The following is a 16,558-nucleotide window of genomic DNA, read 5'->3' on the forward strand; positions in this document are numbered from 1 at the left end:
TGGTTACAGCAAACTATCTACTTAGAGCGAAACTAAAAATCAACATAGGAAACAGTATAAGTATACTTTTATTATCTTTCTAGTTATATTTATATTCGAATGCACTGTTTCATCAGTTAACGATATTTTCGCCCGTACACACAACAGTAGTTCACCAACTGCAATACCCTACCGTTGCGTGAGATACACAAAACCTAGTTAGCATTACACACGCCAATTTAGGGTTGGCTTACGTCATAGAAAAAGTAAGTACACACGAATGTAACTTCTTAATAGTAGAGAAGTAATATATTGTTGTCGGTTATCGTTACGAGAGAAATGCGCGCACAATTGATTTTATTATTTTTATGTACACGAGAAATACGGTTGTGACTAGGCAATAAACTGCAGTTTCGAAATAGGTGCACACCAAGTCAGAATATTTACATTATGAGAGTACGACACAGTAGTCGTGTAGTTCTGGGAAGATTACTAAAACAATAAGAAAAGGAGTGCTTGCCTTATGATTATTCACAACAGAAGGATATTAAACAGGGATTATTGTTGTTCTAAATACAGTTGTGCTACATAAGGTTTGGAGTTATTGATACAATACTGTTACTCAGGGATTGTTTATGTTATTGGTACAGTAGTGTTACCCCAGATTTCTTAATATTACAGTAGTGTTACACTAGAATTATTGGTGTTCTTAATATAATAAATTTAAGGATTGTTAATGTTACACTACCTGAAGTTGTTGATTTTATTGTTACAGTAGTTTTGCCCAAGAATTGTTGGTGTTCTTAATATAATAAATATATTTAGAGATTGTTAATGTTACAGTACCCAAAGTTGTTGATTTTATTGTTACAGTAGTTTTACCCAAGAATTGTTGGTGTTCTTAATATAATAAATATATTTAGAGATTGTTAATGTTACAGTACCTGAAGTTGCTGATGATATTGTTACAGTAGTGTTACCCAAAAACTGTTAGTGTTCTTTGCATAATAAATATATTTGAAGATTGCTAGTGCTACCCAAGAATTTTTGGTGTACTTAATATAATAAATGTACTGGAAGGTTGCTATTGTTACAGTAGTGTTACCCACAAATTTTTGGTGTTCTTTATATAATAAATATTCTTAAGGATTGCTATTATTACAGTAGTGTTACCCAAGAATTTGTTAGTATTCTTAATATAATAAATATACTCAAGAATTGTTATTATTACAGTAGTGTTACCCAATAATTTGTTGGTATTCTTAATATAATAAATACACTGAAGAATTGTTAATATTACAGTAGTGTTACCCAAGAATTGGTTGGTATTCTTAATATAATAAATACACTGAAGAATTGTTAATATTACAGTAGTGTTACCCAAGAATTGGTTGGTATTCTTAATATAATAAATACACTCAAGAATTGTTAATATTACAGTAGTGTTACCCAAGAATTGGTTGATATTCTTAATATAATAAATATACTCAAGAATTGTTAATATTACAGTGATTGTTGTTGTTATTGATCCAATAGTTTTATACACAAGAATTGTTGGTGCTATCCGATACTTGAATTATAACGATCTAAATGCAATAGTAAAATACCCGGAACTTGACACGGTGTTATGTTCTCAATCTTCTAAGTAGAGTGGTGTTAACGAGGGATTCTTGGTCTTCTTACTAAAGGAGTCTTATTCAAAGTTTGTTGTTGTTTATTGGACATTAGAGTATCTAATATCAACTAACTGTTGGTATTATATGCACGAGTTTTACCCAAAAACTGAAGAGAATTAACAAGCTTCTGATAAATGTTAAAACTTGTCACATTACTAAACAGTTTTAAACTTGATTAGATAATAGTCAGCACACTTCTTTTTAACTACGTTAAGCCTGAACAGAAAGGAATAAAAGTGTGTTAAATGTTTAGGTCTATCAGATGAGAATCATTGAGCCTCTTGCCTGTGCCATCTTAATATAAATGAGGCTGTTTTTTTTTGTTTTTATTGTAATTTAATATTTCATTTGTAACGTTTTGTTTGAATCCACTCCAACAAGAGCCAGGCACAGCCTAGTGGTTAGAGCGCTCGACTCGCAATCTGCGGGTCGCGGGATCGAAACTCGTTTCCCAACGTATTCGTCATTTCAGCTGTGGGGTGTAATGATGTGACAGCCAATCCCATTATTCACTGATAAAGAGTAGTCCAAGAGTTGGCGGTGGGTAATGTTGACAAGCTGCGTTCCCTATCAGATCTTGGGATTTTTTTAATTTTGCTTATGTGTGAAATATACACACTATAGGAGAATCAGGTATATAGTATTTCGATACTACAACCCGTTTTCTTTTACCTTAATTTCATCTTTACGATGATTTTAACACCAATTTACAATGTAATCTGGTAATGACTACTAAGTGGAACTGTATTGTGAACACGGTCTAATATTGCGATCATGCATAAGAGAAGCTAGTGAAAACTTACGAGTTAGTATTACCCAATGAACTGGACATGGCACGAAAAGGGTAGGTTAATTAAAAATGCCGACAATTGAAAAAATGTAACATACTGTGAGTAATGCAACAACAAAGTAACAAGTGTTATTACCTAGGATTCAGTAACGGTGCATACAATATAACAATTCCTGAGAGGGAGGAATAGGTCAACGCTGAACCTTGTCCTCCCTGGTCCAAAACATGGACCGAATCTCGATGAAGAAGAAGCTACATCAATTATGGCCAACAAATATTAACCCAGTAAAATTTGAATGTTTCTGGCACGCGACAGATTGGACCACAGTTGCTAGCCTATACAGTAAAAACAATGATTATAAATCTACACAAAGCCGCTTTATACACTGAAATAGCATAACTGTGAACCTAAACAAAGTGTCTTTATACAGTAGAATATAAAAAAACAACATATACACACTTTTTTTTTTCACAAAACAAATTCGAGTCATCCGTGCTCAGGCGTAGTTACAGACCTCACAAGCCCTCTTTGTATCAAGCCATTACAATACATAATACAGCGAAAAAAAACGCTTGATTTTGTATATAATTAAAGGACAAGAGTATGGTATTCTTCTATGATCTACAAATTAATAATAACAACAACAAAAACCATTGGCGAAATGGGCTTCGACTTTTCTTTAAAAAAAAGAAACAAAGTAAAACAGTTACTAATCTTTAAAGAGCCAAAAAAATCATCAAAATTCGTGAATGCATTTCAACTTACAATACATTTGTGCAAAGTTCAGGTCGTCACAACAACAACAAAAATGAGCATAAATAATGATTAATTCACTGAGGTACTTGAATTTTGTAAGTGTACATATTTCACTCGCTCTTCTTTCGTTTCACGTCGGAAGTAACCAAACAATACACTAAGAAAATGAAATAGAACATCCATTGATATTTATATGGAACATATCAAGTGACAGAATACTTTGATGTACTTAGAATGATATATACAAAGAGCAAGAGGAATGATTCTTACCTTATTAGGGTTTACATGCCAGCTACGCCGTCTGGAATGCCTTATCCCTGGGCCTGGAAATGTTCCTGGTAAAGTAGATGCGTTTTCCGGCATAGCAGTACCATCCCCTGCAAAACCCATTCCGGAAGGATCGTACATTCCAGGGAGTATGCGTAAACGGTTTCCTGGAGCAATCCCCTGTCGACCCCGCAGTGAGCATAACCACCATCCTTCTAGGCCCTGGGTATTCTGCTCCAACACTGTTAGCACGGCTCCTTTCCGGAAGGCTATTTCGTCTGGTGCTTCCGCTATATTGTCGTAAAGAGCTTTGGCCAAGCAGTTCTGAAATTCATAAAAATATAATCACATCTCAATTAAAATTGGTTATTGAACTGTAAAACAAATAAATATACCCAACTAAAAATGTTATTTCTATTTACTATGAACCCAACAAGATGATGTGACTCAGGTTAAACTCAACCAAACATGAATAAGGTTGAGCTATCTCTCTTTCTAGAACAGAACAATTATGCTAATTTTAACATATGATTAAGAGAAAAACATGAGCGCACCGCAACAACATCTTCTTTTACCTTGGGTGATATTTAAACAAATAGACCAAAAGTAAGAAATCTTGCACATAAAGGGCAGACAAATAAAACTAGGATATCGGTAACAAAACAAGAGAAACCCAGAGAAAAGTGGTGGTAGCTCTTGGAAACCAGACAAACCCAGAGACGAGTGGTGGTAACTACTGGAAACCAGACAAACCCAGAGACGAGTGGTGGTAACTACTGGAAACCAGCCAAACCCAGAGACGAGTGGTGGCAGCTCTTTGAAACCAGATAAACCCAGAGACGAGTGGTGGTATCTCTTGGAAACCTGACAAACCCAGAGACAAGTGGTGGTAGCTCTTGGAAACCTGACAAACTCAGAGACAAGTGGTGGTAGCTCTTGGAAACCAGACAAACCCAGAGACGAGTGGTGGTAGCTCTTGGAAACCAGACAAACCCAGAGACGAGTGGTGGCAGCTCTTGGAAACCTGACAAACCCAGAGACAAGTGGTGGTATCTCTTGGAAACCTGACAAACCCAGAGACAAGTGGTGGTATCTCTTGGAAACCTGACAAACCCAGAGACAAGTGGTGGTATCTCTTGGAAACCTGACAAACCCAGAGACAAGTGGTGGTATCTCTTGGAAACCTGACAAACCCAAAAACAAGTGATGGCATCTCTTGGAAATCTAAAAACCCAGAGACAAGTGATGGTATCTCTTGGAAATCTAAAAAATCCCAGAGATAAGTGGCGGTGGCTCATGGAAACCAGATAAACACACATACAAGTGGTGGCAGCTCTTGGAAACCAGACAATCCCAGATACAAGTGGAAGCAACTCATTTTGGTGTATTAATGACAAGCTATGAAATAACTAGCCTGTACAGCAGATAGCCTGGATATGGTGGTAGACGAGTACTCTAGCTAGCATCATATAATCTACAAATTACTAGATTAAATAATACGAACAGTATTGACTTCCAGTTACTTATGTTCGTGCCGTTTGCTAAGAATCTCACATGAAACCAGTAAATCATTAAATTCTTTGAAGAATAACCTCATCTACTGCATCTACATCCTCAAGAATAACACCATCTGCTCCATCTATATCCTCAAGAATAGCATCATATATTCTATCTAGATCCTCAACAATAACATCATCTACTCCATTTACATCGTGAAAATAAGAACATCTACCTCATTTACATACTGGTGGGCCCTATATTTTCGCTTCTCAGTTAATGTATTTAACTCGCCATATTCTTGTGTGTCGCGCAGGTCAAGATTTTCAGCGCGTATTTCACAACTTATAAATCACTTCCTTTTAGGCTTAAAAAGCAAGTAATTGTAACTCGCCATCTTATCACATATGTTCTTTGCTTTCACTCTTAAGTTCTTAGAACTGATCAACAAGCAAGGGCGGATCAACAAATCTATGCCTTTACGTTCTAACTCCTTAACCCTATGATTAAATAAGTATGGTTAGGTGTTCCTGTTTTTAAAGCTGACCGTTAGATTGTTGTACATTCTGGGTTTTATGTAAATAAGGCAGTTGAGGCTTTTCTCAAGAAGTTGAATGTAAAGTTACGTAAATTTTATATGCGGTTTTTGTTTTGTTTCATCTACGACAGCTAAAGGTTATAGCATAAAGCTATTGGTTAGTATTGCTCCTGTGTTGGAGAGTAGGAGACAAAGCGTCGCCACCATGTAATTAATTCACAAGAAACTAACAAGGGGTTCATTGTCACAATAAAGATAAAATATTGCGCCCTCTTAAAATATATTGCCTCAGGCGAATATATCTGCTGTGTGGTTAAGCCAGCTCGTCATCAAGTATAAGCTCTGAGGTCAATTCCTTTCTGTGTTCATGAATTAGGTGAAATTTTTATGTAATTTCCTGTTTGTATATTTGCATATAGACACTGAGACGATACTAACAAAACTCCAGTCAATTTGAACTAACACGTAGGAGTTTTTACTTTGGTGTTTGAAAGGCTTTGAAAATTGTAAGCATTGCCAGTTTGGAGAAAATCCCTTATTCGCTGCTGGTTCAATATAAGACAACAACATACCACAATAGAGGTTTAAATAAGAAAAGAAAACTTTTAAAGTTTTTCAATTCGAAGTACACAATAATACTAACCTTAATCCAAACCAAAAACTGCTTCAGCAGATATGGCATTATAAAAATAGTTATGTAAACTCACTAACCACTTTTATCTTAACCCCAATCATGTGCCATGTCAAAAGTATAAACATTCTCACATGCGTCTTTCTTATGTTATACACGATAACCATCATTTGAATTTTATTTCAGTAGGTGGTGTATAAACAGGGTACCTATAGACAGTGTTAATACCTTCCAGCACTACACCCACTCTTAAGTGCTATATATCTCGGAACTAGTTAGGGTACACAGTCGAAGTTGACACTTTACTGAAACAACCACAACTCAAGTAAAAAAATGACGTGACTAGCCTACTGGCGACATTGAGGCTTGACTTGCCATACTCTTAGATCAATACACTGCTCTTGTGATATAGCATACGAGTAACGCCTCTCTCTCTTTTTATTACTAGGTCTTGGACATCTATATTGATTGTCGGGACTTTGGTGAAGGATAGGCCTCTGCAATTCTAAGTCGGGGACCGTCATTCGTTCCACCAGCATAAAAAAGGTGAATTATTGTTATGCTGGGAATGATTTACCAAGCAGCTGTTTCTAAATTCATCAAATATTAAATATTATTATTGCAGATAAATTAAACATAATATGCTCTAACAAAAAATTTATCTAGCTATCTAATGTTATGGCTTTTATTAATTACTTCATTATGTATGTTTAGAAAATAAAGAAACCTCGGGAGAAAACTACAAAATTTACCTTTAATCTGCGTTGATACGTCATGGATTTAAATTATGACTACAAACATACACAGGTTGCTTTATAGTTGTTGTTTTTTCTGATTGATAATGCACAAAATACACATGCAAAACAGTAGCCTTATATAAGTTTTGCTTCCAAAAATAAATGTTCATCACTATAATTCTACCAATTAATGTTAGTAAACTGGAAAATAATACTGATTCCAAACTTATCTTGGAAATTAAAAAAGCTAACTTCATCCCTGTGTACACCACTAAAGAATTTCTAGAATTCGGTTAAAAGAACACAAAATAAGGCCACTAACATTACACAAATTCGGAGTTCAGCGAACATTGCCTTCCAGTTCTCACAATCTAGTGATTAGTTGTTTTTCTGTTCACGCAGTTTTGTGATCATTGTGTTTCTACTCTTACACTACACTAATAACTATATGTACTTTCATATTCTCACAGTTAAGTGATCATTGCATTTATTTTTCACAATTCACCAATTACAGTTTTTTACAACCTAAAATTAACAATAATTCAATGGCTACCTGAACAGAATAAATATTTTATTACTCACATGAATGTAGTAAGGCTCTGTTGAATAATACAAAAGTGGGAATGATTCATTAATCTGTTATGGGTAGGAATCCTTTAATTACAATCTTGAGGGTAGAGAACTTTGTAAACGTTGAAGTTCTTTAATAAATGAGAGTAAGAAAGTTACAACTAATGTTGAAGAGCAAAGAAAGGCTTCATAGGCTGAGGGTAAGAACGCCTCACTGACCGCCTGAGAGTGAGAGTAAAGTTATTTCAGTGACAATTACAAAATTGAATATGTCTTATCTGATGGCAGAAAGACTCAATGGTTGCCTTAAAGCAAGCATAATTCAATGTCTACATGAAGGTAGAAATACATAACAACTCCCGAGGCTAGTGATTCTTCATTATATACCCAAGAGCGTGAATGCTCTAATAATTAACTGAGAATAAACGCGTTTAAATGATAGCCGAGTGAAGAGATGTCTCCGTGACTAACCTTATCGTACGAAAGGTTTAGTGATCACGCGAAAGTGATGAAATTTTACTGCCTTATTCAAGTTATTGAGTATAAAAAATCAGCTATGGTAATCTGAGAATCCCAAAATCTCCATAACTAAATTTGAAAAGCTTAAATACTTACCTAAAAATAGGGCGGTTATCACTAAGTGCTGAAAGTAATTAAGACACATTAGATAACAGAAAAGGACATCTCAAAACAGCACAGCTCAGGACAAAATGTTGCAATCAGGAGTGTTGTAGAACACGGTAATGTAAACCCTTTAAGACGTTTACAAATTGCTAAACCTGAAACTACATCAATCAGTAAGTACATACCCAGTAAAGTACAAGAAATGAAAAAACACATTTGATTACAACAAATATGTTAGGTCTGTTAACGTCACCCAATTTAATGTGTACGAAGATGCAATAAAATTACTTTCGTTGACTTCAGCTAGTCTTTGGGGTAACTGTTCACATTTCCCACCCATCCTCCTCACTTCCAGTGTGGTTTGGCTTGATCTACTCAATCTCAAAGTGATTAAGAGCTGAAAAATGAGAGAGAGTGCTAGTTACGATAAGGGTAGTGTTGCACTCCTATTGGTGGTGGGTTGCTGCATAATCATTTGCATGTTAGTATACAGATTTCTCACATGAATTTTCTCAACAAGAGCTTGGCCAATTTGACCGACCACGTGACCTCTTTGTACTCGTTTAAAGTCTATAGGTTTAATACTTCTAACTTTCAGTGAAAACAACTATAGTAAAAAGCCTATACCTCGGATAGTTTTGGAACACAAAATCACCAAATGCACAACGAGAGTTCAAGTCTATACTATTCTTAAATTTGACAACAAAAGGGGGCGCATGCTTATAGCCATCATCTTTGGAATGTGTATCGAACTTCTTGTAAAGGTGGTACTTAGTGCCTGTCACAACAAAAAAAAAGCAATATAATGAATTAGGCCTTTTGCATTACTTGACTGATTTTCTCTGGAAACAGCTTGGTATCGTCTATGATAGCATTACCCATCATCCCCTAATTCATGAGGTGAGAAACGGTCGCCAGCAAGTCCTAATAGTAATACACACCTATATATGTTTACCAATACCAGAAACCAAATATATTTGTGACTGATAAAATGAAACAAGAAAAAAACGTTTCAAGTGTTTTACAACTTTTTCTTATCATTAATTTCAAATAAATAAATAGATAAAATCACAAATACCGGTTTCGTATCTTCAAGATTATTCTTCAGTTTCCAAAGTAAAACACTTTCTGATATGGCCTATTTAATAATGAAAAATACTTCCCTCGTTTTGAACTTAAAAGTTTTATACATGTGTTAAGCTCCCTCTGTATATTAACTTATATAATATTTTAAACGCGATTTTAAATTTATTAACGAAATACTTTTCATAAAATAAACTCATTTTTCACAAGAATATTAAAAAAAATTAATGTTCTTAGAAAGTATGCTATTTTTTCCATAATACACTTATTAATGTCTTTTAATAATAGGTAATTGGCAATAATTTGCATTTTTGACATGAGATTTATGTAAATTTATTCTTAAACAAGTTTTATGTTTAAAGCTTACGGCTGAGTCATTGGGAACCATTAGCCATTCATAATGGTCTAAAGGACATCATAAACATGAATATGTTTATTTTGATTATCCTCTCTGAATTATAATACAGCCATTGTTTAAAAATGACCACAAAAAATAGTATCATAAGCACAAGTTATAGTTCGTAAAAAACGTGATTCAATATGTTAAGTTTATGTGTATGTTTCGAATATTCGCGCAAAGTTACACAAGAGCTAACTGCACTTGGTAATCAGTCAAAAGCAACCATCGCCCTCTATCTTAGGGTACTCTAATGGAATAGTGGGATTTAACTGTCACTCATATAACACATACACTGATCCAAAGTGCTCCGGAGCACGATTCTATGGTGACCATGAACTCTTACAACATTTATCGTCCAGCCGCTAGCAAATATATATATATCTAAAAAGTACGATGTTTGATTTTGACTACAATAAGACTGGCTTATCATCTCTAGCCTCGTCGTTGACTATGGACTATAGGCCTGCTGCAGATGAAGAATTTTGGTTAACATCTTTATACTGGTTCCAAACACATAGGCTCTTCAACCAGACAAACACATGTTCACGTATATAAACACTCTAGCCAACATAGTATATTTTACTCTGATATCCACGTTATATGTAAACTACTGTGAAACCCTGTTAAGTTAAAATTTCGATTTACAGATACTATCTTTTTGAAAAACGGTGATGAGGATGGGAAGCTTTTTTTCTTTATAACAACTAAAAACAATAGCTAATTATTGAAACAAATGGTCAAAAAATGGTTAATTGACATGAGGGTCTTGAGCAAAAGCAGCATTAAAAGATCCTCCAGTTTTTCTTAATATTACTTGTAGTGGTTAACATATAAAAAACACACCATTCATATGTTAAGACTTCTAGTTTTATATATTCCTTAAATGTAAGGAGGGAAACACACTTTAGAGATATTCGTAAACGTATTATTTAACTTTAATTTGTTTTTTAGTTAAGCACAAAGCTACACAATGGTTTATGTGTGTTGTTTCCACCCCGGGTATAGAAACCCGGTTATCATTATAAGCCTTCACACTTACGACTGAGCCACTGTGATGTGGGGGGTGGTGGCTATTTCATTTTATGAAATCTGAGAGCTAGGTGGCTGTACACAACGGCTGCGTGTGTATTGTCTGGTCAAACGCTGGCGCATGTGCTGTCAAATCTCGGTAAAATTCTGTATTAAAAGTTTAACAGGAGTTGATTATGCAATACAAGTCATAAATTGAGAGGAGCAGATATACGTTATAAGCATGATCATTCTACCTAACAAGTAGGTAAAAAGGTTGAGAAACTGGAAAATCTGAAGCATATAATAACACTAAGAATATGACCCGTGAAATAAACCTGTTCACACAATACATTTTAATGCTATTTTATTGTTTTCAAAGAACTTTGCTCTTATATACTAACTTTATTATTTTTACACACATTTTTATCTTTTTTGTCGTAAAAATATTCTGTAATTCATCTTTGAGGCTTAAAGTTTAACTGGTTCAACAACGTTTTTAATGAGGCGGATTCTTTTCCAGAATCACAGCTTTTATAACAAATTATACTGATAACACTTGTTTGATAAGTGTTTAAGTATATTTTCATTAACGTTTATTTGCAATAAAACCCTGAAACTTGAGTCTTCAAATGGGTCCACACCTATTAATTTCAGTTATGAATACTGGAATTAGGTTACAAGTTATGAATCTGTAGCTCGTGTGTGTAAATAAAACCATTTTAACTTTGTACATGAAAGCAAGCATTTCAACATGGAAAAGACAAGTGGCGACATCTATAATGTTAAAAGTAGCTCAATGTGATTATTCGTTTCATTGAATTACGCTTTAATTTTATTTATTAATAGTATTTCATTGATTCTTAACAGTCATTTCTCATTAGCCTTTGCAACGATATTAAAATAATACTGATTTGGCGGTTTATGACATTCATTCAGTACGTCTTATACTTGACTGCTTTATAAATTTAAATTAAGTGGGCTCTAATTCTCGATTACATCTAGGGCATCTATATTGATAAACAATCTTAGAATTCAGCAACTTTGTTATTTAATCCTTCACTTGAAAAAACTATTTAATCCTAAATATCTATTTCAATATAAACATTAATCGTAAGCTCCTCTATGTATTTGATATATTTGCTTTCAAAAATTGTCCTCATACTAACATCAGTAACAGTACAGAATACGTACACAAATTATATGTATCAAATGAACATATGTGTTTAGTAACATAATAAGACTGTAAACAAGTATGATAGGGACTTACCAACTCTGGATGAAGATTCACAATATACTCGCTACAAGAACGGAAGTGCCTTGGCGTTAATCGTTAATAAACGTTTAAACTCTACTGAATTTGCGGATTATACCTTATCATGTAACACATGGCGTTTCTACTTGTAAAATGAGAAAGTAACAAGCATTAAAACTCTACTAATTTGTCAGTATTCTTTGTTAAGTAACACGTCGTGTTTTTACTTGTAAAAAGAGAAGGTAACAAGTGTTTAAACTCTACCGATATGTCGGTATTACTTACGTAACACACGGCGTTTCAACTTGTAAAGAATTTATGAATATAACAAGAATAAAAGCTTAGCTAAATAATTTATTAACTTTCAAATACGTCTGTGCATACCAGTGTGTACCCAACTACCTTTACTTTCATTAATAATATTAATTATTAATTATACTTCTTTTATTTCTATCCTGTTATTGATAAGCACGTATTTAAATTCTATGTAAGAAAGTTTTCAAATAATCTTAATGTTACACAAATAGTGCTCTTAGGTTGGTTTCGGTAGTTAGCATGCAAATTTTTAGCAAGGGTGTTAAGGATCACAATTAAACAATTTTGAATAAGATTGAAATTATCACGTCAACCAGTGTTTTCCCGCTCAGATGATTGAAGAAACAATGATATGAAACAATTCCGATGTTTGTTTGTTTGTTTTTCTATAAACCTAGGTTAATATTTTAAGAAGCACGCACCTGTCATTAACAACGCCGCTTTGCTGAAAATCGCACGCAAGCGTAGAGTAGATAGAGGTTACAAAGTTATAGAACAAGGACTAACTAACGCTTTCCACGTGAGTGTGCCCGAATCTCACAGAAGTTAAGCAACGTACAATAATGACAATAATTACATAAAACAATTTTTAATATTCTATTTGGCGCCGCTAGGGATATAACTTAAAAACGTAAACCACGCATAAACTACGTGCTGAAATTATAAACATTCTTACCCATATTACATCCCAGTAGCTCAGCGGTACGTCCGAAGACTTATAACGCTAAAAACCGGGTTTCGATACATGTGTTGGGCACAGCAGAGATAGCCCATTGTGCAGCTTTGTGCTTTAATAACAGTAAACAACTTACAGAAATCGTATACACTACATACTGATATATCATACACTAAATGCGACGCAGAAAACATTTCTATATTTGTATAGCATTTTAGTATCAAGGAAGCCTTAACCATCATTACATTTCAGTAACCACCTGTGTAATAACCTTTTGCTACTTAAGGGACACATTAAATAAATTCGTTTATAACTTGTTACGAAGTAGAGAATCAAACCAGATCTAGTAGTTTTTCCAATCTGGAACATTTTTTCTTTATATTTAATTTCAACTTCCAACAACTTTTTGGGTTTCTTTATATTGCTTCAATTCTTTTAATAATGTGTCATCCATGAAAGACAGGGTAAAGAGATAATCAAGAGATTTCGAAAATGTGAAAAAACTTAAGTTATATAAACGTAAGCTAAATGCAACACAGCGGCATGTCTGCGGATTTACAACGCTAGAAACAGGGTTTGGATATTCGTGGTGGGCAGAGCACAGATAGTCCTTTGGGTAGCTTTGTGCTCAATTACAAACAAACAAACAAGCTACCAAAATTCTTAAATTTTAAGACCGCCACCTTTAGATTAAAAGTTAATGAAATAAACAGACCCCCCCCCCCAAAAAAAAGGTTTTGGAAGCTCGAATTAAATATAAAAAAAATGGTACAATGTAACGGATAACACCGCTTATTTAAAGTAAATCTTCACTAACTTTGTTTGGTTATCAGCAGAAAATCTCGACCAACTTAACCGAGAGGTTACCAATGTTGCAAAAACTACTTTCATAAAGATTAATTCACATTATTCTAACATTTTTAAACTGTTAAACAGTAATACATTGAAAACCTGCAACCGGCATCGATTCGGAGTTAGGACTACACACACTTTCATGACTATTATATTATCGCGTAATAAAAAAGCGCCTTTAATTGACTGTTATTCATGCAGTTTGCTTAATAATACAATAATACGTTTTTATTGGCAGCAATGTGCTTTAGTAAAATAGCGGTTGCATTAAAAATAAATATTAACTGTGCTTGTTTTTTACTGTTCTCTAGCTAGGAAGATGTGTTATTGAACAATTATTGTTATTTAAAAATTTTGAGTTACAAAATGTGTCCTTTCTCCTTGATTTCGAGTGTCAAGAACTAAAATGTTGCATAATTTGATACTGCCGAGTGTCTTCCTTTCTTGAATTTGTTAGGGAAATATTATTCTGAAATCCATTCGGCATACAACCAACTTGACGTATGGTAACAAACAAAATGTTCAGTTCAGAAATTATAGTGTTTTGGACGGTACATTTGGATAAAAAAAAACATTGGAAATAATATTTTAAATTTCCGGTCAAGTTTTTTTATGGCAAAGTTGCTAAGGCTGTCTGCCGCCGTCCCCAATTTTGCACGGCCAACCACAGAGAAGACAACCAGTCGGCGGCACCCATTCTTGGGTTACTCTTTACCAACGAATAGTAGAACTGACCATTACATTACATTATTTTCAGTGCATGGTTTCGATCCCACGGCCCGCAGATTTCAAGTCCAGTGGCCTAAGCACCAAGCCTTTATTTAAAATTTGCTTTTTTAATTCCTCCGCTGCGTTACACATCGATCCATCCACTGTCACTGCCCTCAACTGAATTAATTCCCCTGCTTGACATGGGAATGATTAGTACACAGAATATTTTATTGCATGTACGCGAGTTTTGATTCCTGTTTTACTCACAATAAAAAAAACAACAAAAAACAACTAAACAGCACGACAACCATTGTGTTATTAACAGGAATGCGGCAAACATTGGTTTTTCAACAATCCGTATAATCGCCCACATTAATCAAAACCCACCTATTTTTTGTATGGTAGGTCTCCCAGGCCTCATTACCTTACATACCAAATGTCAAAGAAATTGCTTTAACTCTTATCGTTTTACAGCAGGCCAAACTTAGCCGGACTTTCTTCGTTTTCTCCTTCTTCGCACCAGTGAAAAACAAAAACCTTCTGTTAATCGATTTCTCTCAAATTTGGTACATAGCTGGCATATATGTTCCCCTAGCTCAACAGCAAATTTAGTTGTAGTATCTCAAGTATTCTCAGAGATATGGGCAAAAGTTACACTAAAACCTTGTACATTATCAGCCTCCCATGGAGAAAAATTGGCTAAATCGAAAGCACTGAAATTTCTAATACACATTAGGGTATTCTTAAAAGTGGACCGTTTTGAATTTTATAAATCCGGCAGTTATGATCTCAAAACTACCACCGTATAAAAAATTTCACACGATTTTTGCGTACTACTTTGCACCACACTTTAAACTAATAAAAATGCTTCCCGCTACGTAATTGCCTTCGTTTCTGGCATACAGCTAGTATATTTTATAATATCACTTTATCTACTATACAAGGAACATGATATCTACTGAAAAACAACTTAGCTGAAAAAAGGTGTGGACAAAAATAAAGCGACTGAAAGATATAAACTAAACGTTATTGAAGAAACCCACATGTAATTATAATGTCTCCAAACTTAATAGGTGCTTGATGCTAATTATTCCAAACTATATCTGAGTATCACATTTATGTCCTTTGTGGTTATTTGTACCTACTGTACAATAACGGAGTAATATCTAATCAAAAACAGCACAGTGGTGAAAAAAAGGTGCAGCAAAAAACACAAACAGAATTGCGACGGAAAAACGCGAAATAAAAGTTTGCGGCTAGAATGAGAAAATAGGTTTAGCTACGCACCGACAAAAACAGCAGCCCATGCGATTTATTGTAGTAGATATACACACTATACAAATGTTGTAAAGTTTTGAATGCTTGATCACAATAGTTTGCATAAAATTTTCATCATCAATAGTTTCTCATTTTTGCCGCAAACTTTTATTTCGCGTTTTTCCGTCGCAATTTTTTCTTTTTTCTTTGGACCCATCTTTTTTTTTTTAAACTATACTGGTTTTGATTAAATATAGTAACTTAAATTAATTTAGGTGTTGTAAAAAATATTATAGTACTATGCCTAATATATTATTTGGTATTACACAACGGGCCAATTAGGGGTAAAAAAAAATGCTGACTGGTGATTTCGGGCTAGTGATTATTTGTTGCCTCATAACCAATCAATAGTTGTATAGTGTCAACTATCAGTTTTACGAAAAATGTGCCAAAACACTCATAAATAGCACCAAAAGAGGTAAAAAGTATTTACTGAATACCAGAAATTTAGAAACTTTATGCTATATACCATTAACAACAATATGTACGAGCGCTTCCTAGTGGTTATCGTAAGAACTATGGATCCGATATTCCGTGGTTCGCGGCCAGTTACTATAGAAACAAAAAACGCCCCGGACTTTGGGACCGTGGACAAGTTATAAGAGTGGCGGTTAAATCGAAGTATTGGATAGTAATTGGATAGTTGGCGGTGGGTGCTGACTAGTTATCTTCCCTTTTGTCTAACAGTTCAAAATTAGGGACGGCTAACACAAATTGCTCTTGAGCAGCTTTACGCGAAATTCATTTCATAACATAGTTAAAATAGATCATTATTTACAAAAACATATTGAAAAAATTATATATATACACCTGGAAAAAAGTTAAGCACCCCCAAATATTTTTCAGGATTGCTTATTGAAAATAAGGTTTAATTT

General features: G+C 34.3%; 1 protein-coding gene across 2 annotated transcripts in view; it reads right to left on the reverse strand.

The window, feature by feature from the left end:
* The window catches only part of LOC106464572 (breast cancer anti-estrogen resistance protein 1-like), a 63,889-nt gene that overhangs the window by 19,047 nt on the left and 28,284 nt on the right, over positions 1 to 16,558 (reverse strand). For both annotated transcript variants that reach the window (XM_013924722.2, XM_022392311.1), the window contains exon 2: positions 3,473 to 3,793. In XM_013924722.2, coding sequence (XP_013780176.1) covers positions 3,473 to 3,793 — 321 coding nt within the window. The remainder of the gene's footprint in view (positions 1 to 3,472; positions 3,794 to 16,558) is intronic.

Source organism: Limulus polyphemus, unplaced genomic scaffold (assembly GCF_000517525.1).
Source record: "Limulus polyphemus unplaced genomic scaffold, Limulus_polyphemus-2.1.2 Scaffold1691, whole genome shotgun sequence".
NCBI lineage: Eukaryota > Metazoa > Arthropoda > Merostomata > Xiphosura > Limulidae > Limulus > Limulus polyphemus.